The following is a 26169-nucleotide window of genomic DNA, read 5'->3' as shown; positions in this document are numbered from 1 at the left end:
TCAGTGTATACAAAGTAAGTATTTTGATGTCAATTCTGACTTTAAAATCCGACTTGAGTCGAAATTCGAGTGAAGTCGCTAAAGTAGGAACGGATCTCGGTGGTAGACCGAGGACTCCCCGCCGCTGTTGTTTTCTGTTCTCCCGAGAAGCACCGCAATCAGGAGCCTGGAGTTCAAAACAAGTGTAAGCATGCACAGAGGGAGTGGGAGTGGAGCTTTGTGTGCGTGTGTACGTGTACGTGTACGTGTGTGTTTGTTTATCTTGGGAAATGGCTTTGTGGGAATATCTGACTCGTCCCAAACTGGCACACACTGGCTGACATCACTTCCTGTTTGAAATCTTGGCCGGCCGCCACCCTGTAGGAAGCAGCAGCAGCGGCGTGTTTGGAGTCCCGCCCGAGGCCTTGCCTTGTCACTTTCCTCATAACTGCATAACCGCTGCCATCGTTACTATTACTACAGTGCCACTATGCTACATTTTATGCCACTATTACTATGTTACTATAATGCCATATTTTCCACACACCTACCATGCTACGAATATGATACTGTTATTACTGTGTTACTAATATGTTATTACTATGCTGTATGTATGCTACCATTATATGCTACATGTCACAGAGTCTGAAAAACACCAGCAGTACACCAAAAACGCAGTACCGCCGAACTAGGACAGCGAGTTTCAGAGTGGAGGTTCGCTTTTGATGTCCGCGGGTCTTGTTATGGCGACCGTTCGTGCTGGATTTTGCATGAATTCTCTGCACTGGTCGTGGGTGGGAAGTAATAATATCCAAGTTCCTGTGGGAGGGGGCACTACTACTCTGCAAGCACTGTGTCACCAAAACACTGCTGCAAGTACTATTCTGCCTCTATGATATCACTCTGCTATTAATAATACAGTTTTCTACCACAATTTGACCATGTTACGGGTTACTATTCCTGCAAAGCAACTATAACTATGCCGCCACGATGCTACGACTGTGCTGCTGCTACTACTACAGTGAATACTCGGTTCTCGAAGGTCTCCCTTCTCGAACAAATCGAAATTTCGAGATTTTCGTGTTTTCGAACGAAAATCAGTACTCGAACGCTTGTGACAAAACCCGGAAATAATATATCGCGCGCCCCGACCAGCTGACCCGTGACGCGCTTTGTTGTGAATTCCCACGCCGCCGAAAAACCCAGAAATAACGTAGCGCGTCGTGAGTCAGCTGGTCAGCTCACGCGCGTTAACGTTTTTATTATGAATTCGAAGACACCGCGAAAAAACCCCAGAAATAACAACAAGCGCGGGCCGACCGTACCATTGCTATGCTCCCACTCTGCTGTCACAATTTGACAACTATGCTGCTGTCATTATGCTTCCATTGCTGCGCTACTGTTACTAAGCGACTAGAGCTATGCTACCAATAGCTCAATATTTCTGTCACTATTTTTTTTTCCTATATTTTGATACTAAGTTCACACTATATGACCATCATGCCGCTACCTTTATTATGCTACCGTTGCTTTGCTATGCTATCAAATTATTTCTACACTGCCACTTTTACTATTACTACAGTGCCACTATGCAACATTTTATGCCACTGTTACTATGTTACTATAATGCCATATTTTCTACACTCTCACTATGCTATGATTATGATACTGTTATTACTGTGTTACTATTATGTTATTACTATGGTGCCGGTATGCTACATCCGACAATTTTATGCTATATGTCAACATTTTATTTACACCGTGAGTTCTTAAGCGTTGCCGGGTCTGTTAAACCGCACGCTGTAATTCAAAGCTATTTTGGGGGCGGGGGAGTATTATTGTTTTTATGATGCTGATAAAGCAGGCCTTTTAAAGAGCGCACCGCAACTATTGAGCTCTGCTATGTGTCCTAATTAGGATCTCCAGCAGCCACTTCCTGTGATCACGGCCGTGCAAACACACGGTCCTGAATGTACAACAACAAAAGGATATCATTACCATGTTTTGCTAGACATAATAATCCTCATAATGCTGCTTTGGGAGACCGTTTGTGTGTTTTGTGTGCGTTTGTGCACGTGGCGGGTTGTTGCGTGCGCGCGGCAGATCCCTCCGTTCGGCTGAACCGCACAAATAACCAGTCGAGGCACCACAGAAGAAGAAAGAAGGCCCTGGGCCACGCTTTGTGACTCTGCTTTCTTTCTCTCTCTCTCTCTTTTTCTTTCTTTCTTTTTCTTTTTCTGTGATGCTGCAGACAAGGCAAATATTTGAAGCGTATTATTAATATTGTTTAGCTTCTTTCGAACTTTAAGTTTCGCAGATAAAGAAGCGTCACTGTCGTTATTAAAGGGCCAGTGTTTTGCTCGGATCTCGGCAGACAATATCAAAAAAAAAAAAATTACAACTAAAGGCAATTGAGTTGCCGAATGAATCAATTGCAGGTATTATACGTGACTGGGATTTCCAGGTAGTTGCCGGGCAGGACACGCCCCACCGCGACACGATTGGCTGCTGCGTCGCGACGCGGATGTAAGGCGACGAGCGTCCCAAACATGGATCACATTTGCACAAAATAACAACATGTTATGTATGGTTGGGTTTAGGGCTCGGCTCGGGTGCTCAAGGCGGTTTAGGACGTGTTGAGGTTGGGATTGGGGTGGCTCAGGGTCAGAGGTAAATATCTTAACGCCGCCACGCTTGAGTCACTTATACGTCTTTGTCCCCTCTGGAACGGGGATACAACAGCCAGTCATAGTGCAGCGGCACGTGTCCTGCAGCCAATAATATTGGAGCAGGCCACACCCACTGTGATAATACTGCAAACCCGACTTCCTGTGTCCTACTACCTTTGCACTGTCACCGCTTTACTGTTATTATTATGTTACCATTTCTACATGCTGGCATCACTTTGCTACGATGATGCGACCGCTTTTCCGTTATCGTCCTCTAAATATTCCAAGCGTTCAATTCTTCTACAATTTTTTTAAGCGTTCCATTATTATGGGGCGGCACGGTGGATCAGCTGCTAAAGCGTTGGCCTCACAGTTTCTGAGATCCCCGGGTTCGATCCCGGACCCGCCTGTGTGGCGTTTGCATGTTCTCCCCCGTGCCTGTGTGGCTTTTCTCCGGGTAGGCACATCCCCAAAAAAACATGCAACATTAATTGGACACTGGAAATTGCCCGTAGGTGTGATTGCGAGTGTGATTGGTTGTCTGTCTCGATGTGCCCTGCGATTGGCCGGCAACCAGTTCATGGTGTTACCCCGCCTCCTGCCCGTTGACAGCTGGAATAGGCTCCGGCGCTCCCCCGCGGCCCTTGTGAGGATAGGCGGCTAAGAAAATGGATGGATGGAATATTATGCTACCACTATGTTAGTATTGCTATGCTGCCTTTATTCTCTCAGAACGAAATTGTGTATTCAGGTCTTGGCAAAACATAACAATAAACTATATAGTAACTAGATCAAAATTGAATTTTGTGGTGATTTTGTTGTAAAATACAATAGAAATTCCTGAACCTTAAAGTGGCGGCACAGTGGGATAGCTGTAAAACGTTGGCCTCACAGTTGTGAGGTCCCGGGTTCAATCCCGCCGCCGCCTTTGTGAAGTGCCTGCGTGGCTTTTCTCCGGGTGGGCACTCCGCTTTCCTCCCACATCCCCAAAACATGCGACATTAATCGGACACTTTAAATTGCCCCTAGGTGTGACCGCGAGTGCGGCTGTTTGTCTCCGCGTGCCCTGGGTGTTATCCCGCCTCCTGCCTGTTGACAGCTGGGATAGGCTCCGGCACTCCCCGCGACCCTCATGAGGATAAGCGGCGTGGAAAATGGATGACTGGAAGGAACCTTGAAGTGCTGAGTGATGCCGAAAGTGAACAGGTGAAAAGATGTCTCGTCTGCTTCCTCCAGACTTTTCACTTTCGGCCTGAAAATGTCGACTCGCCACCTCGACCTTTCATAAGCTCCCCCCAAGGAGGTCAAATCAGAATCGTGACGTGAGTTGTTGCGTTTTTTGTTTTTTTTTGGGTCTGCAACTTCCTGTCTGTGACGTACAATGTTATATACCAACCTGGATTCTTTTTTTTTTTTTTTTTTATTTTTTTTCCAATGAAGGATGTGGCCTTTATTGTTATTTCCGCGGGGTTTTTCGAACAACTCGGAGGCCTCTGTAAAATGTCAATTTCATGGAGTATATTAAATTTAAGGGATTTTTTTTATTGATCTTTTCACAATTACAATCTGTTAGAAGCAATCTGAATATCAAAAATCATGTAGTTTACTTGTATGCTAAATTCCCATTAGCATGAAAACCTTTGTGTTTTCAACCAAACCAAATTATTATATATTTTTTAAAAAGTCTGATTTTTTTTTTTTAACATTTTAGTAATCCTTGGGCATTTATTCAATTGAGTTTTTCAAAATGAAACACTTTTAGGACCAGTCCGGACGTCAGAAGTCATGTAGTATGCTAAGTTAGCATTAGCGTAGCAGTTTAGTTGTGGCCTTTTTCTGCCCCGTCTTCGCATTTAAAGTCATCTTTGGGCCCTTTTTTAAATTGAATTTTTCAGAATCAAACAGTATTTGACGTCATCCTGGCTTTAAAATCAGAGAATATGCATAATTGTCATTATTATGACGGTTGTTAGAGGTTTTACCACCATTTACTGACACAAACATGCTCCCACTTAAGTCATTTTAGCGCTGATCAAAGAAAAACATAACAATGGATGGCACAAAAAGAGAAAAGAATTGTTGTGATCTCAACAAAAAAATATGGAAGGAGAAGGAGTGAAAAAAAAATTGGACTGATGCGCATCGCGGCTCACGCTGGGAGACGTTAGCGTAGAAATGTAGCCTTGGCTCCAAATCATTTCCAAATGTTGCAACCTCGGCCTCAGTGGGTGCGATGCTGCCGGCTCGAAAACAAAATATGAAAATATTCCCCCCCCCCCCAATCCCCCGCCGCAACCTCTACCCACGTCCCCCCGAGCCGACCGCAGGCCTCCTCGACGGGAAACGTGTTGTTTGTCGCGGCGCTTTTCTGACTTTCTCCCCTGCCCGGCTCGATGCGCGTCTAAGCGAGGTCTCGCGAAGACGGCGCCGGCCGCACCTTTTTGCGGTGGACGGGGAGGAAACGGCGCGTCACGCGAGCGTCAGCGCGAGTTACGGCGCAGGCCGGCTCCCGCGCTCAAATGAGAACGTACACAATCGCATTTGGCTATTTGGATCATATCTTGGAGCGCCCCCACTTCGATTGTTATGATAACGTATACGTTGGATTGCACAGAATGCTTTGGAGCAAGTCCACTTAACTTAACAATGCTTGTGTATTTTTCCTTTGTGTTTTTCCTGGACTTTTTTTTTTTTCCATGGTTCTGGTTGACAAAGATGGCCTTGAAGTTTGGGCTTTTTTGGTTGAGGTTTCTTTTTTTTTTTTTTTTCCTGATGATTTTTATTTCTTTGTGTATGTGTTTTCTTTTACGATTCATTTTACTCCCCTTTTTCTAAATTTATTTGTTTTGATTTTTTTTCTTTTCCACTTTGTATTGGTTCTTTTTTCTTTTACTGCGATTATTTTCGTTTTTCTTTCCTTTTCCAACAATCTGATTTTTTTACATTTTTCTTTCTTTTACTTTTATTATTTTTTTCTTTGTATTTTCTTTTTCCCTTTGGCATTTTTCTTTTACTTTACTGGTGTTTATTTTTAATTTAAATATTTTTCAAGCTTTTTTCTTTTACCTTTCTTCTTCTTTTTCTTTTTCCTTTTTCTATTATTTTTCTTTTCCACTTTGTATTGGTTCTTTTTTCTTTTACTGCGATTATTTTCTTTTTTCTTTCCTTTTCCAACAATCTGATTTTTTTACATTTTTCTTTCTTTTACTTTTATTATTTTTTTCTTTGTATTTTCTTTTTCCCTTTGGCATTTTTCTTTTACTTTACTGGTGTTTATTTTTAGATTAAATATTTTTCAAGCTTTTTTTCTTTTACCTTTCTTCTCCTTTTTTTTCCTTTTTCTATGATTTTTCTTTTCCACTTTGTATTGGTTCTTTTTTCTTTTACTGCGATTATTTTCGTTTTTCTTTCCTTTTCCAACAATCTGATTTTTTTACATTTTTCTTTCTTTTACTTTTATTATTTTTTTCTTTGTATTTTCTTTTCCCTTTGGCATTTTTCTTTTACTTTACTCGTGTTTATTTTGAATTTAAATATTTTTCAAGCTTTTTTCTTTTACCTTTCTTCTCTCTTGTTTCCCTTTTCCCATAATTTTTCTTTTCCAATTTTTTTTTACTTGCTGCGTTTCTTTTATTTATTCCTCTATTCTTTGTAATCATTGACATTTTTATTGCTTTTGCTTTTTTTTAAAAAAAAATGTTTTTATTTGCCTCCTTGACCTTTTTAATTTTCCTCATTGGTAGTTTTTCTTTCTTTTTTGAATTAATAATTTGATTTTCTTTTCTCTCCCCCCCCCCCCCCCCACACACACACCCTTAGTTTCTGTAGCCTTGGAACACGTGGACCCATTTCGTTCTTCTCGACTTTTTCCGATCCCGTCTCGGTCTTGAGTTCGACTTTTATCGGCCTTTCATTCTTGGCGCTCGCTTGCTTGGTCTCCACGGCGACAGGTGTTGGTCAGATCTCAGGTGCGATGACGAGCGCATGATTATTCCTGGCTGGTCTCGGGGGGGAAAATATGACCAAATAAAGAAATGAAGCGGTCGGAGAGCGTAAGCGGCGTGTTTATTGCATGTGAATGTTCAGACTGGGTGACGCTACATTGTTTGGAGGAGAAAATATGCCTGCTTTATTCATTTTTTTCCGCACTTGACCACACAATTTGCTTCATTTAGAACATCTCCTGCCGCAAACTTCATCCCCCCCCCCCCAACTATCTCGCAGGCCCGACGTTCCGCAGCCCCTGCGAGTTGCTGCCGGTGGGCGCGAGCCACCCCGTGCAGGCCATGAGCAAGAGCTTCACCGCCCTGTCGGGCTGCGCCAGCCGGGGCACCGCCGCCCTCCCCCAGGAAGTCCACGTGATCAACCTGCGAGGCGCCGCGCCCGCCCTGCGGTCCGGCGGCTCCACCGCTGAGGTAAACTTTGGTTCGGGGTGTGTCATTCGTGGCTTTCTCGCTATGAAAGTGTGATTTGACTTTATAGTCACATTTTTTGATCACAAGCGAGGCAATGCCAACGCGGAATGCTAACATGCTAACATCAACGCATCCCCCCCCCATTTTCTGTTTCCAAGGTTCACCAGAGCTTCAGGTTGCTGTCTTGCTTTAACTTAGCATGCAAACTGTTAGCATGCTAGCTTTTTATGTTTCTGAAAATTCTTTTCTTTGAATTTCTACCTGACTAGGTAGCAAAACGTAGGTTGAGCTCTGACTATATGATGCCTTTTTAACTGATAGCATATTAGCATTAAACAATCTTGAGTTTCAAATTATGCACGACTACAAGCGTTGATTAAGATCCTTAGCAATCTGTCAGTGGCTAGCTAGTTAGCAGCTAGCAGTGAAGGCTAGCATTCCTCTTTGCTTTATATGAGTGCACCAAATATTGGCCTGTCGGCATTTTAGCACGCTCGCTATGAAAGTGTGATTTGACTTTTTAGTCACATTTTTTGATCACAAGCGAGGCAATGCCAACGTGGAATGCTAACATGCTAACATCAACGCATCCCCCCCATTTTCTGTTTCCAAGGTTCACCAGAGCTTCAGGTTGCTGTCTTGCTTTAACTTAGCATGCCCAGTTTTAGCATGTTTGCCTTTTATATTTTTGAAATTCTTTTCTTGTTTGAAGTTCTACATGACGAGATCGCAAAAGGTAGATTGAGTTCTGACTATATGATGCCTTATTAACTGATAGCATATTAGCATTAAACAATCTTGAGTTTCAAATTATACACGACTACAAGCGTTGATTAAGATCTTTAGCAATCTGTCAGTGGCCAGCTAGTTAGCAGGTAGGCTAGCATTCCTCTTTGCTTTATATGAGTGCACCAAATATCGGCCTGTCGGCATTTTAGTACGCTTGCTATCTAACTATCAGCATGATTTAAGATCTCTAGCGATCTATCAGCCTCGGCGAGATCCCTCCGGAAGAGCTGGAAGAAGTCTGGGTATCCCTCCTGAAGCTACTTCCCCCGCGACCCGACCGGGAAAAGTGGTAGAAAATGGATGGATGGATGGATGGATAGTAATCTATCAGTTAGCGAGCTAGCGAGCTAGTTAGCAGCTACCGGTAGAAGCTGACATTGCAGTTTATATCTTTGCTGACTGTTAGGATCCAGTACCAAGTGTTAGCATTTGATCAGCTCTTTCGAAATCCCAAACAACTGTCGGGCACGATTGTAGATCCTTGCTGTCTTGCTACGTGTTATCCAAAAGTTTTTTTTTCTTTGGTTTCAACAAAACATGAAGAAAAGACTAACAGATGGTCGGATCGTTAGCTCGTGTGGGGTCCTCAACCCAAACCGTCCCGTCTACCATTCTCGCGTCGCGTTAAGGCCTAATGACTTGATGGTCTTATTATGTGAAACGTGAGCCATGACCGGCGAGTGAAGGGAATGGACTCGAGCAGGAATTTTCTTCTCGGCGCCTTCTTAATTCCGCGTCCCTGAGAGGTGTCGGATTTTGGCCGAGTTCAGAGTTGAAATTGATCTCCTCCCCTCTTGCCTCCTTTGGCGCAACCTCAGCTCACGGCCTCACAACCGAGCGACGGTTAAAACTAGACTTTGAAGCAGATGGAACTGTTCGAGTTGCACACGAGCAGCGTTCTGGAAAACCTCGGCATCCAGCGTTCCCACAAGACGAGAACAATTGTTGGAAATGCTCCTCCGGACCCCCTGTACGAAGATTGGGTCATCAGATAGGAATCCCGTCGTCAAACATCCACCGCGTGGTCAAGTGAGACTTTTGGACGCGGAATTTCAACTCTCAAAGTTTAGTTCACTTAAGTGGTCTCAGGTTCAAACAAAAGTAGGGTTCAGTTGGCTTTAACGTTTTTATTTCAACACACTATTTCTATTTCATTGATTAATCAGATTTAGTGATCAAGTATGTAATTTGTCGACGGACAGTCGGCGGCGCCCTGGTACGACTTCCATGTTGATTTTAGCATTTATAATGACAGAATCGTGCCGCAATTAGCAAAAATAGTTGCCACCCGTCCTCTAAAAGGGTTTTGTAATTGCGTATGATGCCACAAGATGGTGGCAAAGCACTTAAAAGAGAGAGCATCATAAAGTATCAACGCCATACATCGGGAATGTACGGAGTCGTGACCCGATGGGACATAAAGGGAAAATTTTGAAATTAAATTGTGACGAGATCAAGAACAGGATCCCGGATACAAGCGGCCGAAAAGAGTTTCCTCCGCAGGGCGTCCGGGCTCTCCCTTAGAGAACGGGTGAGAAGCTCGGTCATCAGGGAGGGGCTCAGTGTCGAGCCGCTGCTCCTCCGCATCGAGAGGATCCAGATGATGTGGCTGGCGGATCTGATTCGGATGCCTCCCTGGTGAGGTGTTCCGGGCACGTCCCACCGGAAAGAGACCCCGAGGACGACCCGGGACACGCTGGAGAGACGTAGTCTCTGGGCTGGCTTGGGAACCCCTCGGGATCCCTCCGGAAGAGCCGAAAGAAGTGGCTGGGGATAGGGAAGTCTGGCTATCCCTGTTGAAGCTACTTTCCCTGCGACCCGACCCGGAAAACCGGTAAATAATGGTAAAACAGGTAAAACCACCTTGACATTAGGCTCACCAATAGTATTTGCTGGCATGTTAGCCTTAACAGCAAGCTAGCACAAACGAACGTGACATCATTGACAGTTTTTTCTGTGAATAATGGCGGATCGGATCCAAAACAATTACTGGAACCGAACTTTGAAAATGTGGCTGAGTAAATTATCCTACAAGCTTGGTTCCGAAATGAATTTAACTCGTGAGTCAAGGTAGCGCTGTAGTGAGTTTTTTGTTTTTGTTTTTGTTCCAGTAGTGTCGTGGCGTGCAGTGTGCGCTACGCTAGCCAGTCAGCAGTCGCCTTCCCCTCCGTAATCGTGTCCGTTTGCCCGAGGAAACGGTGTCTCGCGACAGCTTTGGGGAGTCTTGGAGGTCCTTGTGGCTGAGGGGGGGGGGGAACCTCATCCGGGCCCCCCGGAACACTAAAAACCGCAGCTCGCGCGACAGAATGCAGATGGGAATTCGCAAGCACACGCCACACACGGCAAACCACAGCTGCGACGTGTGCGGCCCCCCCCCGACAAAGACGTGACGGCCGTCAATTTCGGGTTAAAAAGCGCGACCCGGACTGGCAGCTGGCCCGGTGCCGCTCTCGCTAGGTGAGAGGCGACTCCCCAGCTGTTGGATTTACTGCCGGTCCAAGAGCAACACGGGCCTCGCGCTGGAAATTTGCTCAGCCTCGGAGGCGGAGTCGCGTGCGCTCAGCGCGATCTGACCTGCTCGCGACCTCCGCTAGCGCCGTTGTTGTAGCCACTTGCGAGCAACTTTTTCGATAGCCTCTGGAAGTCTTGAGCGGTTGACCAGACGCTCCCGCCAAGTCTCCTTTTTTGTTTTCAGACTTTTTACCGACTATTTTGGACTCTTTTATAGACTCTCTGAAATGTTGTCTATGTTCTCTACCCGGCGAGTGTTATTCACATTTGTCTACAATCAAAGTAACAGAAGCCGGTTTTGGCCGCGTGTCGAGGAGAGAGAGCGCGCCAGGGTTTGGAAAGACCGCTAAAGCCACCGACCGGTCGCCGCCGGGTCGAAGTCGGACGCCACCCGTTTCCTCCGATTACCGTCGAACCGCAAAGCTCGTCAAGTTTCTCGAGTTCCACTGAATCTGTGGCAAATTCCACCGTCGAAAACGCTTTGGGGCTGTCCAGAAACTTTTGTCTCGAGGGTTTGAGTGTTGTGTTTCTTAAGACGATGGCCAGTCGGGCAGCTTTTTGCGCACAAAAGGAGCCTGATTTGGATTTTGATGAATGATGTGTGCGTCTGTGTTGAGTCTGATCGTCTTTTATTTTGAAAGGCTGCTAATTCCAGTTTTTGTTGCCATTCCAGTGGCTCGATAGGCTCCTAAAGCCAGGAACCTTTTGTGAACAAAGGGACTTTGATTGGGTGATTAGACTTCAGCCATGTTTAGTACTGTTGCCAGTATCTGTTTTATTTTGGTAGGTTGCTACTTGCTTTTTTTTTTTGGGGTAGGCTTCCAAGTCTCCTGGTTGCCAGTACTGAGCAGCTTTTTGTGAACAAACAGTCCCTTGACTTCTTGCTTTAACTTAGCATGCCAACTGTTAGCATGTTAGCCCTTTACATTTTTGAAATTATTTTCCTGTTTGAAGTGTTCTACCTGACTAGATAGCGAAACGTAGGTCGAGCTCTGACTTTATACCTTATTAACTGTTAGCATATTAGCGTATTTCAAATTATACCCGAATACAAGCGTTGATTAAGATCCTTGGCAATCTGTCATTGGCCAGCTAGTTAGCAGCTAGCGGTGTAAGCTAACATCCCTTATTGCTTTCTATTAGTGTACCAAATATCGGCATGTTAGCATTTATTCGATTTGACTATTTAGTGATTGTTGTTGCATCAGCGTCACTTACGTTGATCCATTTGTAGCACTGTTACCGCTTTTAATTTGATAGGATGCTGGCTAGCTTTGCTCAATGGAATTGAAAAGACGTTTACTTGGATGTCGTGTTAACGATTGTTACCAATTTTCTTTTGGTGGTGCTACGACCCGATTTATGTCCAATTGCCGTGGCTTCGTAGCGGTCTCAATCAGCAGCGGTTTCCGGACAAGAAGATGTTTATTTGGATTTTCGGGGATTGCTGTGCCCAGCCGGGTTTAGCATTGTTACCAGTTTTCTTTTGGCGGTTTCTAGTCGCCATTTTGGTTTAAGCGCTGCGGCTTGCTCGATCTGTCAACCACTAGATTTGTGTGATCAAAATCATTCGTGGTTCTATTCCTGCTCGTTTCTGCCTCGTTCCTCTCTCCAGTTTTTGTTGCATTGTTGTGACTTTTTGTCGCGAGCGACGAGCTCCGGTTTTCATCTTCGTGAGCACTTGAAGACACTTGTGTCCCCGCCGATTTGGACACGTTCTCCCGCCGCGGTTTGTTTGCGTTTGCACCTGAGCGCGCTGATGGGAATCGGGCAGCATGTTCGCCTCCCGGCCTGGCGCGTCGAAAATGCGGGCCGAGTCGCGATAACGGCCTCCTCTTGCGCCCTCAGCCACCCGGAAAGAACCAAGATCCAGACAGACAAACGAGATCAGCAGTTTTTTTTTTTTTTTTTTGCAGTCGACTTAGTCCAGTAAAACCTCGCTGATTTGCGAATCACCTCCTGTCAAAATTTCCTATCTCTTCCTCTCGCTCTTTTGCCTGGCAGCTCCATCCTCAGACTCTCTCGCCTCTGGACATGTCCAAACCATCGAAACTTGTCTCCAAAAGATCCAACTTTGGCTGTCCCTCTGCAGAGCTCATTTCTAATCCCGTCCGACCTGCCAGAACCTCAACACCTTCATTTCCGCCACCTCCAGGTCTGCTTCCCGTCGTCTCTTCAGAGCCGCCGTCTCTAATCCGTCCACGATGACCGGCCTCACCACTGTTTGATGGACTTTGTCCTTCATCCTAGCTCAGACTCTTCTGTCACATAGAACACCAGACACCTTCCGCCAGCTGGTCTCACCCCGCTTGGACCCGTTTCTTCACTTCCTTACCACACTCACCATTGCTCTGGATTGTCGAGGCACTGACCTCTCAAACGACCGTGCCGCCGTCAGGCGCGTGCGTTAGCTGGCGAACTAGCGAAGGGAATAAAGAGCTAACTTTCCCTTGAATGTCTTTGTTGTGTGGCGCTACACGTGGCGCACGGGGCAAGGCTGCGGAGTATGGGAAGGAGCCAACGCCGGTCCGCTAACCCACTCGCGCTAGTAGCCGCGTGCGGTTAGGGTTAGGTGCTTGAGGATGAACCCCTCCCTCAACGGGGGAGGTCCATGGGCCCCTCCGACTCGGAAAGTCCCCAAAACTATGAAACCCCCATCTAACTAAACAAAAACCAACGAATGAATTAATTTCACCAAATTTGGACATGTCCAATCAAAGAAATTACGTGTGGGTTAGAATTCCCGGATTAGGGTTCGGGTTAGGTTTTAGTAGTGACTGCACGGGTCCCCACAACAGAGAGATGAGCCCATGTACAGCAAACAAATGCAGTTTTTGGGTTGCAGGCATAACTTGATGGCAAAACGTTTATGAATAAGTTACTTGAAATTCTGGCGAATAGCCGTAGGTGGCGCTTGTTAGTTACACGTTGGAGGCGGCTCGACTCATACTGCCCCCTGGTGACGTAGCGACAGCACGTTGATGGGACAACCGGCTCAATTGTCATGTCATTATCCAAGCCGCTTATCCTCACAAGGGTTACGGGAAAGCCGGAGCCTGTCCCAGCTAGCTTCGGGCGAAAGGTCAAGTCGGTCGCAGGGCAGATGTCGGCACCATCGCTGAGCGGGAATCGGTCCCACTACGTCATCGGTGACTCCCGGCTCAAATGCTGAAAATGAATTTTGAGATGTATTTCAAACGTCTCGGTACTAACTGCACGTTTTCAGCACTTATTTTCATACATGTTGAATGTATTTAGCGACAAAGCGTGAAAATAGCTTGAGTGGGACTTTTCAAGTGTTTTGGGATGTTTATGGTTGGGGTTTAAACTATTAATATAGGCAATTATAACGTTTTTGATGTGGCATCTGCTCAAAATCTGTTTCATTTCTCTCGCCGTTTCTTTTTTTTTTGTTGTTTTTGGCTCTCCCTTTGTTCGTCCTGTGGTGACTCATTAAAAGATGTTTGGATGTGTCCCCCCCAATCTTCGGGAACCGAATTAGAGCCGTCGAAAGCGGCGAACTCCCTTTTCGTCGGGGAATCGACTGTTTTTGCAAACAAAAAGGTTGCGAGCGGATCACGCCAATGACGTTTCTATTGCGAGGGGGGAGTCGAGAAAATCTGAATCGGTATCCAGCTAAATAAGCTCCGGCAGTTTTGGTCGCCTTTCCGTCGGGCCTCTCCTTGACCCGACATTTTGCAAACAAACGACTTTCGCTAGAATCTCGTGCGACTCGTGTCTTTTGTTCCAGTCCATCTGGGAACCAAAGGTAGTGTTTTATTAGCCTTGGGCTAGGTTTTTGCAAACAAATTATTTTGATCAATTTTTTTTGTGGCCGGTGTAGTAGACTTAAAGGTCAACTGTCATGAAATGCATGATTTTTAGAATGTTATTAATGAAAAAAACGGCAGCCAGAATGGGCCCATCCATTTTTTTTCACCACAAAACAGGATTTCGACGTATTTGGCTTTTTGTAACTCCTGCCATGAAAATCCTCTCGAGGGATTTGTTTTCGAGAAGAAGCAGGAAGTGACGTACATGGCGGGACCGCCCTCGAGTGGACTCGTTTGTTTCTATTAGTTTTACCTGCGGGAAGCTAGCTCGTTGTTCCGTCGTGTTAGCCAAAATGCCGGCTCGATGGAGTCGCTCTTCGTACTTTTCCAAAAGATCCGGTTCGTCGGGAAAAATGGATTGCACGGGTGTAAAGGACGAGAACTTCGTGGGTTCCAATTGACAGCTAGCTGCGTATATAGCTATTTAAAAAAAAAAAAAAATCATAGTTGGGGGGGGAGTGTCATCCGTAAGTCCGGGGTGCTGAATGTAAAGATGTGCCACCTGGGCCGAAGCCGCGATCGGCGGACGCGGCGCCGCCGGGGTGGCCTGGGAGGCGGTTTGGCCGCGCTGTCGTCATCGCTCGCTGGCACCGTTATTTATCACCTCCATGGAGGTGGTTCGGCCGCATGCGGTTTAGCCATGATCCGCATATCATCTAAATATGGCTCGAAACAATAGGGCAATATTGCCTCGGCCACTTCACTCGGTTGTCAGATCTTCTTCGAAAAGAGCTTCCGTGTCAGAAGGGACGCGTTCGACTCCCATAGCAGGCGACACGGCGTGTTTTCAATGGCGAATGTCCCGGTGTGATGTCACGGACAGGAGATGCAGCCAATATGGCGACCACTCGGATGTCGAATGAAAATTTCCGCTCATGTTTATTTTTTTCGTATACACATTGAAGTGAATAACGTTAGATGTATTTTTCATGACAATATCTATTTTAGAATGTTTGTAGGCATGACAGTTGACCTTTAAATCCATCTTTTGTAGCTTTACGTTAGTCTGACGCTAGCTGCAATTCGCTTGTTACTTGTCAACAAAAAGCGGAGCGTGTGACATGATTATGCGAGAAATGCGTGCGAAAGAGGCCGCTACTTCCCGTGACAAAGCTCGCGTTCCGACTTTGATGCGAGGGACTCGGCGCAACGGGTGCGAATTGCGTTTCATCGCCACTGGAGCGAGCCGATTATTTCGCTCACAGCTGTCGTCCCCCCCCCCCCCCCCCAGTGAGGAATTCCAATTTGGGTAACGCGATCGGTCTAGACGGGACCCCGTCCGCGCCCTCAAATCCCCTCGCTCGTTTACGCCGCGACAGCCAATCGCTGGAGTGCAGCCGCGGAGGGCGGGAACTCGGACCACATGAAAGCGGCGACGGCAGATGCTCGGCAGCTGCTGTCGGGAGTCGAAACTCTTTGTGAGCAAACGGTTTCGATTTGGCGGGACTGGTTCGGGGCGATCGTCGGCGGTGCGGTTTCATGTTTACAAGTTTTTGCAACCCGTTTAGCCACGTTGAGTTTTGACTTTTTGTAAACAAAGGTCACTTGTGTGCATTTGAGGTGAAGCACTTGAACTACCTTTTGTTATTGCCGATTGGGTTGCTAACTCGTTCTTGTGAACAAATCACTTTTCTGATTTCGGACCTTCAGTGAATGGTGGGATGCATTAGAATCTGTAGTTTTTGACCTTTGTTAGGTTCTCGGACTTGCTGGTTCGTTAGATGCCTGACGATGTCGTCGGTGCGCAAAAATTAAACAGTGTCGTTCGTGGTCACCAAAAGCTCCAAAATGACCTTAATTTGCTTGCGATGGCTGAAAATTGAACATCAAGTCCTCCTTAAGCTTGTTGTGCTTTTTGTTGCTACTTCCTATTTTGGTCTCCTTTGCCTTGAGAAGGCTCAACTTTTTGTGAACAAAGCACATTTTGATTTTGGACCTTCTGTGACAGGTGGGATGCATTTGAACCTGTGGTTTTTTGACCTTTGTTAGCTTCTCGGAGTTGCTGGTTCGTTAGATGCCAGACGATGTCGTCGGTGCGCAAAAATTAAACAGTCTTTTGGTCACCAAAAGCTCCAAAATGACCTTAATTTCTCTGCGATGCCTGAAAACCGAACATCAAGTCTTTCATAATCTTGTTTTGCTTCATGTTGCTACTTCCCATTCTGGTCTTTGCCTTGGGAGGCCACAACTTTTTGTGAACAAAGCACTTTTTGATTCGGATTTGAGTGTGTGAATTTGTTCGTGAAATTTGACGGTATGCCAGTTTCTTCGGCTAGCTTGTTGCTTACCCGCTATATGCTTGTCGCTTGTCATCAAAAGGTCATTTTTTTTTTTTATAAGCTAGAGAGGAGGACGAGACTTTTTGCAAACAAATTCAAAGTACTCCGTTCACAAAAAGCTGCAAACGTAACTCAATTTGTTTTCGAAGGTGTAGATTCCCTCATCAGCTCGCCGCGCTCTGTCGCTACTTCCTGTTTTTGTTTTCATTGCCTCGATGCCGCTCAGCTTTTTGCGAACAAACGACTTTGACGCCTTGGATCGTCACCGGTGCGGCGTATTTTTTTCGCCACGTTTGAGCAGTGATGACGTCGACTCCCTTTGCTATCTGGTTTTTTTTTTTTTTTTTTGGCTTGTATGCTTGTCAGATGTAAACAAAATGGAGAATTTTTTTTTTTTTTTGACACGCGTTAGCCAGCTTTTTGTGTTGGACGCGACGACGCGGGGCCTCCTCCTGGCTCTCATTTGTAGCTCCACTTGCGGCACACAATGGCTCCTCTCAGCCCTTTTTTTTTTGTTATCCTCTTCAATGTCATTCAGGTGATTCACATCTCGTTTTCGTTCTGTCTGCGTCTCCAAAACTTTTCATCTGTGCTCGATGCTATCTGACGGTTGTTGTTTGCTTTCGTTGTTGCTCTCTGAGGACCAATGAGAGGGTTTTTCCAGGGTTTGCGGCGGGCGGTTGGGGGAAGGGAAGGAGGTTTCAAAAATATGCACACGCAAAAAGCATAAAGTTTCTTATCTTGTTTGTTTGGAGCCCGTCTCATTTTCCTTGCGGTGTTTATTTTCCCTCAGTGTAACTTTTTACTGATTATTTTGGGGGCTTTTTGTGCTGATAATTCGGCTGTAATTGCCTCACTTTCTGCGGCCACGTGACTCCAAAAACTGTACGGCAGTAAATTATCACAAGATTTTAAAAAAAAAAAAAAAAATGGAAAAGTCTTGTTCCATTTATGAATTGTAAAAAAAAACAAAAATGAACAACTTGGAATGTTTAAAATAAGATGTGCAAGTAAGTTAAACAGTTAATGGTAACACAAAAATGAGAAAACACGAGCTGAAATGTCACCAGGGGGAAAAAAAATGTTGTTTTATTTCATACACTGAAGTTAGGAAGATGGATATTGCGAGGAATTAGAAATACGCGACCTGCGTACATTCGGCCGGCCAAAAATACGTCTCATACTCGCATTCTTGAGTGTCGTACATGTGTAAATATAAGTTAAACTCTGTTCGTAGTAACAATAACCATAAAGCAGGCTTCATGGGAAGGCTGCAGATGTAAATCTTTTTTGTGTATCTTTCTGTTTGAGTGTATTAAAAAAAAAAAAAACTCAATTCACAAATGAAATTGTTGAAACACTAAATAGTCTTAAAGTGTAAGGAATGTGTCATTTCTAATGCAAATGATCTTATCTAGAGGAAAATCTATGTTCGACTGTTCCATAAAATGCATATCCTGTTCGGTGTGTCCCCCCCCCCCCCCAAAAAAAAAGTGTTTATGAATTAAAGTCAGCGAAATTTGACCTAGTTTCTCTTGCCCGCAATACGACTTATTTTGTGGGCGGAGCCTCGTGCATCGCAAAATCTGTGACGGGCCGTTATGGAACGCCGATAAACTCTCTTTTGTATTCACGCCGAAGAAAAACTCGTTCGTTTCGAGAATTCCTCAGTGATCCGAAGCTTAAACCAATCCGTAAAAATGACTTATTATTATTTTTAGCTCATTTTCTTATTATTCAAAAACTGTGCCAAACAAATACGAGCGTTGATCTGAGATGACACGCAGTGGCGACCCCTAACGGGACAAGCCGAAAGAAAGCAGCATCTTATTATTATGTTATCACTTAATTATCGTTTAAAAAAATATACCAATTTGGACTACATTATGGGCTTGGGTGTGTTTTGGTACACGCAAAGTAGTCGCCGCGGTTGTCGCGTACCAAATCACGAAATACGCGGCGTTTGCATAATTTCAAAACAAGACCGACTTTTTTTTTTTTATATACATTCAGGATATCGAAGGCCCCCGATCGTCTTTTCCCGCCACGTTTCCGTCTCTTTCCGGCGACTCCGGCAAACTGCGATCATTTGTTGCAGATAATCGAAAAATGAAAATGTTTCTGTCATAACAGATTTACGATTCGTATTCATGCGTCAGGAAGGGCGTCCGGCGTCAAAACTGTCCCAAACAAATATGCGTTCATCTAAGATGATGCGCTGTGGCGACCCCTCACGGGACAAGCCGAAAGGAGAAGAAGAAGATTCAGCATAAAAACTGGATAATATTAGCAAAAAGGATACACTGCAATCCTTCCATTCCCTTTAAGCATCACATTAAAGAAGCGAAAAAATGTTAATAGGCAAAGGCAAAAACAACAAAACAGTCTTTGCTTCAAAGACAAATTCACTTTTTGGGGGGAAGTGCAAAAAGATGTATTAATATGACAAAACAATAAATAAATCTGCGATCGACAACGTGACAAAACGGGGAGTAGTTGCTGGTATAAAAATAAAAACAAATCCCCAGGAAAGTCTTCAGAGAAGTAGAAGCGACGTACGGCAACAACTCGCATGTGCGGGGAATCAAATCCCGCAGCGTCCTTGAAGGCATCGCAACAGTCATCCGCTCGTAGGCCAAGCGGTTTCGCGCCCGCCGTCCGTGGCTCACAGGCCGCGGACTGCGGCAGCCCAACAAAGGGCGTTCTTTTTCTTTCTTTTTTTTTTTTTTGGGGGGGGTCGAAGTGGGGCAATAATGAGCGTCTTTCAGCCTCCGCTCATGTGATTAACCGCGCGTCAATTGGACTCGTTTGAGTAGCGTGGGAACACCAAAAAGGAAGCGCAGAGAAGCGACCGTGTGGCGCAGGTGCCGGCGGTGGTAGTCGTACTCAAAGTAGTCGAAATGGGAAGAGTTCAAGGAGAAGAAATAGAAATTGGAAAAAGTGCTAGTATTACTGGTACTAGGTAGTACTAGAGAGGAGCTGTAGCAGGGCACAGTACACGAATTATCAGTAATAGTAGTTGGACAGGAGTAATAAAAGTGAGCAGCAGTCGTAGTAGACAGAGTACAAGTATGAGCAGAAATAGTACAACTAGCAGTGTGGTAGAGTAGAAGTTGTAGTAGTAGTTATAGTCATATAAACAGTAAAAGTAATACAGCACAGTACAAGTAATAGCATACTGGAAGTAGTAGAAATAGGAGGAGTTCATGTAGAAGAAATGGAAAATGAAAAAGTAGTAGTATTACTGGTAGTATGTGCTACTAGAGAGGAGCAGTAGTAGGACATAGTGCACGTATTATCAGTAATAGTAGTTGGACAGGAGTAATAAAAGTAAGTAGCAGTCGTAGTAGACAGAGTACAAGTATGAGCAGAAATGGTAAAACGTAAAAATTCTGGTAGAGTACACGTCGTAGTAGTATAAACAGTAAAGTAGTACAGTACAATTAAGAGCATTTGTAGTAGGTGTAGTACAGGCTGCAGAAGTACAGTAGTACTTTTATAAAGAGAAGAAGTGGCAGTATAATGCAGTACAAATCATAGCAGTAATAGTTGCAGTTTTAGAAATATACGCGGTGGTCGTGGGAAAAGTCATACCGTGGAAATCGTAGAATATTGCGCCATACAAATACTGGTGGTGGTAGTCGAAACAGAAGCGTAGATATTAGTCATAGACATAGTTGTAGCGATAGCAGTAGTGTCTGTAGTAGCAGTGTCGAAGCAATACTCGTCTCATCGGAAAAAATGGCCGTCGTACTCGTGCTGCTAAAAGCAAGAACGTGGCCACGAGTTACGCAACGCGCGCTCGCAACACTTTGTTTTTGTTGTTGTTTTTGTTTTGTTATTGGTGTTTTTTTTTTTGTGTGTGTGTATTTTTGTTTTGTTTTCGTTATTGGGGTGTTTTTTGTTTTTGGTTTTGGTTTTTTCCCGTCTCCCCCAAACGCCGTTGAGCAAAACACCAAAGATGTCCGAAAGCGGTTGCCGAGCACTCAAAAATGCAAAGCAGCAGCGGCGGCGGCGGCGGCGGCGGCGGCGGCCTCACGATCCTCCGTTGTGCGTTTGCGCGGCAGGTGGAGCTGCACGTGAAACCCATCCAGTCTCTGCTGCGCCACCGGAAGCCTCTGGTCCTGGTCCTCAACTCCCCCGAGGCGCTCGTGTGGAAGGTGAAGACGGAGGGCCTCGCCCCGGGCGTCCGCCGCGTCTTTCACGTGAGTTTGCCTTCCTCGCGCGAGACCCGACAACTCTTTGCATCCCGGACATCGCCGCCGTTGTGTCGCTTCGTCCATCCATTTTTCCGTCCGCTTATCCTCACGGGGGGTCCGTGCGTGTTTTCGGAATGTGGGAGGAAACCGGAGAAAACTCGCGTAGACCGCATGAAAACCCCAAGCAGGCGAGCCCGGATTTCAACCCGGGCCCAAAGAACTATGAGGCAGATGTGCTAAGCAGTCACCTACTGGGTTGCTGTCTTTTTTATTTCTATTTTTTAGAATTCGATATAAATTAATTATTCAACACATACGACATACAATTTTGTGCAAATTTTGTGGGATTTTTTTGTCTCAAAAATTATAATTATTTTTATTTTTATGTATTAGTATTTCAAATGATGTTTGTTTTTTTTTTTTAAAGTGACACATATGTATACAACTTTCTTTTATTTCCATTAAAAAAATTTGAATAAATTACTTTAACTATTGGAAACATTTTCAAGGTATAATCGGCCGGTTTTGTCGCCCCCTTCTGCTGGACTTCAGCATTCCAAAAAAAAAAAAAAAAAAAAAAGCGCTCCATCGCTCAGTTATGATTGTCGTTTCGCGGACGACGTTTTTTTTTCCAGATTCAGATGGGTTCAGTTCTCCAGTACCGCACGCATTTCGTAAGAACGGCCACCGGGTCGCCGTCAGGCGTCAACGCCGACTCGGCGGCCGCGACGGACGGAACGCAGCTGGCGCGACGCGCGACGAGGCAAGCTAACGTTTGGGGCGTCGTCTCCGTCGTTTTGACTGCTTCTGCTTCAGCTTACGTTCGGCCGTCGTCTCTTTTGCGATGCCTGAGATGTTTATTTGAATTAAAAAAAACACAAAAAAGTATGATGATGAGTTGCTAACGACGTTGACTCGCGCAGCGTTAAATGTTTGCTCGTGGAATTAAAAACACTCCAAAAAAAGGCTTCAGGCTCTTGTTGGCTTCTCGTGGCCGTGACGCCTCCCGAAAGAATTCCGCACAAAGCGCAGCCAATTTGCGCAAAGCCGCTTCAACGTGAGCGCTGTCAGATGCCGCCGCGCTGCTCGAACTCTAAATATGTCGCCCATAAATTAAATAAAAGGGTTTGAAATCATGCAGCTGCTTTGTGGAGTAAAGTTGAATACAACTGAACTGCATTGAAGAAATGTATGATGTGAAATTAAGATACTGTTTGAACATTTAATACAGTGATCCCTCGGTTCTCCAGCTCAATCCGTTCCAGAAAACGGTTCGAGAAGTGATTTGTTCGAAAACCAAATCGATGTTTCGCATTGCAATGAATGGAAAAAGAAATAATGCGTTCCAAGCCTAAAAAATGTGGCTTTTTAAAAGCCTTTTTTAAGCTTTTCCTGATAATAAACTGCATTGTAGAAATACAAGTAGTAATAATAATTTCAGAAATATATTTATTTTTTGCTTAAAATGTATGCTTTAGTAGTAGAGTCCTCCAGAAGAAGAAAAAAAAAACAGTCCCTACCGGGACACGTCTGCGTACAGAGGCTGCGTCATACACAATAACAAAAGTGCGCTGGTTGCGCCGCGCGTATTATGTCATTTCCGGGTTTTTTCGGGGGCGTGGGAATTCACAGCAATACGCGTCGTGGGTCAGCTGGTCTAGACCGCGCAATATGTTATTTCTGGATTTTGTCAAGGGCCGATTTTCGTTCGAAAAGAGAAGCAAAAAAATCTCAAAATTTTCGGATTTGTTTGAAAACGGGGACGTTCTTAACATACCACTAGAGGGAGCCATTGGACCACCAGTGAAAATAACACATTTGGGTTTGTAATCTTTTTTATTTTTATTTTAAATTTTAATTTTAATCTAATTTTTATTTGAGCTCCGCGATTATGTGATTTAGTCAAGTTGATTTTTATTTTATTTTTTTAATCCGTAAAATCAATTCCAAACACATAGATTGTGATTAAAAGTTAAATACAACTGAACAGCGGGGTTTATTATGTTCTGGGTTTTTTTTTCGAGGCCGGGGGTAATTCACCAATTTAATTCATCTTTTGTGTCGAAACAATTATTCAAAAATTAGATTTTTGTGGGGGGGAAAAAAATCCTGTCGATTTTTACAGCCTTGGTTTTCATTTTTATCGTCCGGTCACTAAGAATATTCGAGAGGGCTCTCAGTAAAAGCTCTTTCATCGAAAAAAATCAAAAAATGGGAGAATTTGCGAGCCAGTGAATCTGAATCGGCAGCACGGTGGATCGTTCGGTAAAGCGTTGGCCTCACAGTTCTGAGGTCCCGGGTTCAATCCCGGCCTTCCCTGTGTAGAGTTTGCATGTTCTCCTCGTGCCTGCGTGGCTTTTCTTTGGGTTCTCCGGTTTCCTCCCACGTCCCAAAAACATGCAATTAAATGGACACTCTAAATTGCCCATAGGTGGGATTGTGGCATGTTTGTCTCTATGTGCCCTGCGATTGGCCAGTGACCAGTTCAGGGTGTGCCCCGCCTCCCGCCCGTTGACAGCTGGGATAGGCTCCGGCGCGACCCTCGTGAGGATAAGCGGCATAGGAAATGGCTGGGCGGATGAATCTCAACCGTGAACGTCCAAAAGGGGCTCTTTGACTTTCTTCCGAATGTCGGCGCCACATGTGATGAGTTCAGGTCAGCTCGGGAAGTTGGACGAGCCGCTTTTCGGACCGGGATACCCCCCCCCCCCCCCCCCCACCGTACGGATCACGAGTCTCCTCCGCCGTCGGTCGTCCGTCCGGCGCCCCGGCGGAAACGCTTCACAGGCCGAGGTTGTCGCCCTCGGCCGGCTCGCTGCGCGTTTTTGGCTTCCTGCAAAACAGGCCGAAGTGAGGCCCACCCCCCCCCCCCCCCCCCCCGCACCCCCCTTTTTGCAGTAAAACGCATCCTCCCCGGCGCGGGCCGTCAATCAGCGGGCGCTGACGCGACTCTCCGGGGACGCGTCGGCCTTGTTGACTTTTGTTGCGTTTCGAGGGGTTCGGGGGGGGGGGGGGGTTTGACTCGTCTTGATGGAATAAACGCTTGACATTCCTCCCCCCCCCTGCCCCCCCCCCCCCCCCCCCTCTTGACTGCTGGCTCGCGCTGCCCGTTGTTTGTCCGCCAAGACGTTCGGTTTGCTTCGGCTTGGTCGTCGTTGCCGTCATGACGGAAACAATGCAACGCAGACGCGTTTGGGTTTTTTTTTTTTTTATTATTATTTTTTTTATTGGAGCCGCCGTTAGTTCGGACCGGAACGCACGTCTTTCTTTCCTGTCTGCAGTCGGTTTCAATTAGCGTTGGGGCGGAGACGGCGAAAACGTCTCACTTTTACACTTTTCGTTGCCAAACCTCCTTTTATTTACGTAGTTTGCATGCATACCGATTATTTTTTATTGTTGTTGAGACAATTTGGAGTTTTCGATCCAACTCACGAGACACCAGCAAAAATTTAATCTTTGAGGCACAGATCGTAAAATGTATTTGGTTGGTAAACCTTCGCTTTCCTCTCAAATTGTCTTTAATGCATACAAAAATGTACGTTCGCTTTGCCAAAGTCGGAAATTTTCGGAAGTGCACCCCATGTTTACAAAAATATGAAGGGCAAGGTTATTGAAATATGTAAATTGTATCTGCCGTTGAACAGAAAATCCAAATTTACGTTTACAAAGGTCAGCGAGGATTATCGAAAGACTTCCGTAATTTCCGGCCTACAAGCTGCGACATTTTTAACACGCTTTCAACCCTGCGGTTTATGCTGTGATACGGCAAACGTGTGCATTTTTTCTAACGGCCGCAAGGGGGCGCTCGAGCGGAGTAAGGTAAAAGTGAGGCCGGCGGAATATACGTGCCGAGGAAGTGACTTTTAACGGTCCGACCCTGTTAGCACTGCGCTGGCGGGTTACTGCCTTGTCTCGGTGATTTTTACCAGTATGTTTTTTTTTTTTTTTTTTTTTTTTTTTTAACCTGCCCTGTTAGCGTGGCGCTGTGCTGGCGTTAGCGCTTTGCTGGTGTTAGTGCGGCGCTGGCGTTAGCGCGGCGCTAGCGTTGGCGTAAGGATTAAACTCTCTGTGTATTGTCGTTCTTTGTAAATATCTCTCGTTTCAACGTGGGCACTTGCGGCTTTTACAGGCCTGCGGCGTACGTATGTACCAAATGGTATTTCCTTTACAAATGTACCGGGTGAGGCTTATCACCGGGTGCGCTCTCGTAAGTTTCTTTTGGCTTGTGCTGTTAGGGGTCGCCACAGCGTGACATCTCATATTTGTTTGGCACAGTTTTCACGCCGGCCAGGAATTATGGTAAATTGTTCTTGTTTATGGAAAAATGGATGGAACTTATGATTATTTAAATAATCAACTAATCGATTTCTCTTTTTGATTAATCAGATTGTTTTTTTTAAACATTATTTCATCTTGCAAGAGCGGGAAATATCCAAAGAGAAATTGATGATTCGGTTACTGTAGCATATTAGATAATTGGCAAAAATGTAGATCGTTGTTTTACATATTAAAAGACTTTGCTTTATTATCATCGATATAATTATTGATTGTACTGTTGAAAGGCTGAAATCCTGAAGATTTGGACAATGAATCAAAAATCATCGATTGATTAGATAATCGATTAGTTCCACCTGTATACTTTGTTTACAAAATACGCGGCGTGGGTTTACAAAAGTGATGTGCTCCATCATCCTAAGCCGCAAAAATGCCTTTTGGCGTTTGCAAAAATATGAAAACCCCAAAATCAGTGAGGGAGGGTCATCAAAAAGACCGCAAATTCTTTTTCACGTCCATTTGAAATAAAATACCTTCAAATTTGTCTGCGACGTTTCCAAAAAGGCGCGAGTTGCGTTCCACAAACGTGTCAACGTGTATTGCTCCAAGGCCGAGATTCAAACCCGGAACTTTCTTGCTCCGGCACGGGGGTGTGCTAAACCACGTTTTCCTCATCATTGGTTCTGTAAACACGGGCCAGCAGAGTCCATTTCTGAGCGTTCCGTGAGCGAATTTGCGATGCGTTCAAGTGCTCTCTTGGCTTCCCTGCCTCGAATTCTTGAGGTCTCATTTGGCGCCCGGCGCCGGCCCGCTCAAATTCCGGCTAATTACGGCCTCACTCCTGCAAATGACCCAATAAACTTGGCCAGACGCACGTTTCCAATTTCCAGCACACCTGACATGATGTTAATCGTTGCAAGACGCGAGGGAATCTTTGAATGGAGCTCGATGTACATATTTCGCAGACATCAAAGAGGGCCCAGCTCGTCCCATCGACGTCGCAGACGATTTGCAATCTTCGGTTAACGTAACGGAGGCTGCTGACATGGAAGCTTCAAATATGATTGTAGACAAATGTACATATTCAGAATTGAAGTTAAGGTTTTGCACGCATGCTTGATCATCGCTTTGAATCTGTATTTGTTTTTTTTGTTTTTTTCATATTTTTGTTCTTTTCTCCTCACCTCGACATCCTTCTCGTTATCCGTCGTTCTCATTTT

General features: G+C 45.2%; 1 protein-coding gene across 2 annotated transcripts in view; it reads left to right on the top strand.

Annotated features, from left to right (window-relative positions):
* Positions 1-26169, top strand: part of tgfbr3 (transforming growth factor, beta receptor III) — a 72723-nt gene that overhangs the window by 22749 nt on the left and 23805 nt on the right. Inside the window, exons 1-3 of one of the 2 annotated variants that reach the window (XM_061825020.1) lie at positions 6634-6700; positions 6873-7063; positions 20543-20680. In XM_061825020.1, coding sequence (XP_061681004.1) covers positions 6935-7063; positions 20543-20680 — 267 coding nt within the window. In that variant the 5' untranslated portion in view covers positions 6634-6700; positions 6873-6934. Of the gene's footprint in view, positions 1-6633; positions 6701-6872; positions 7064-20542; positions 20681-26169 lie in introns of those variants that run through there. The other variant, XM_061825019.1, reaches the window with a different exon arrangement.

The sequence above is a fragment of the Syngnathoides biaculeatus genome, chromosome 7 (assembly GCF_019802595.1).
Source record: "Syngnathoides biaculeatus isolate LvHL_M chromosome 7, ASM1980259v1, whole genome shotgun sequence".
NCBI lineage: Eukaryota > Metazoa > Chordata > Actinopteri > Syngnathiformes > Syngnathidae > Syngnathoides > Syngnathoides biaculeatus.
This window is presented reverse-complemented; position numbering and strand designations above follow the sequence as displayed.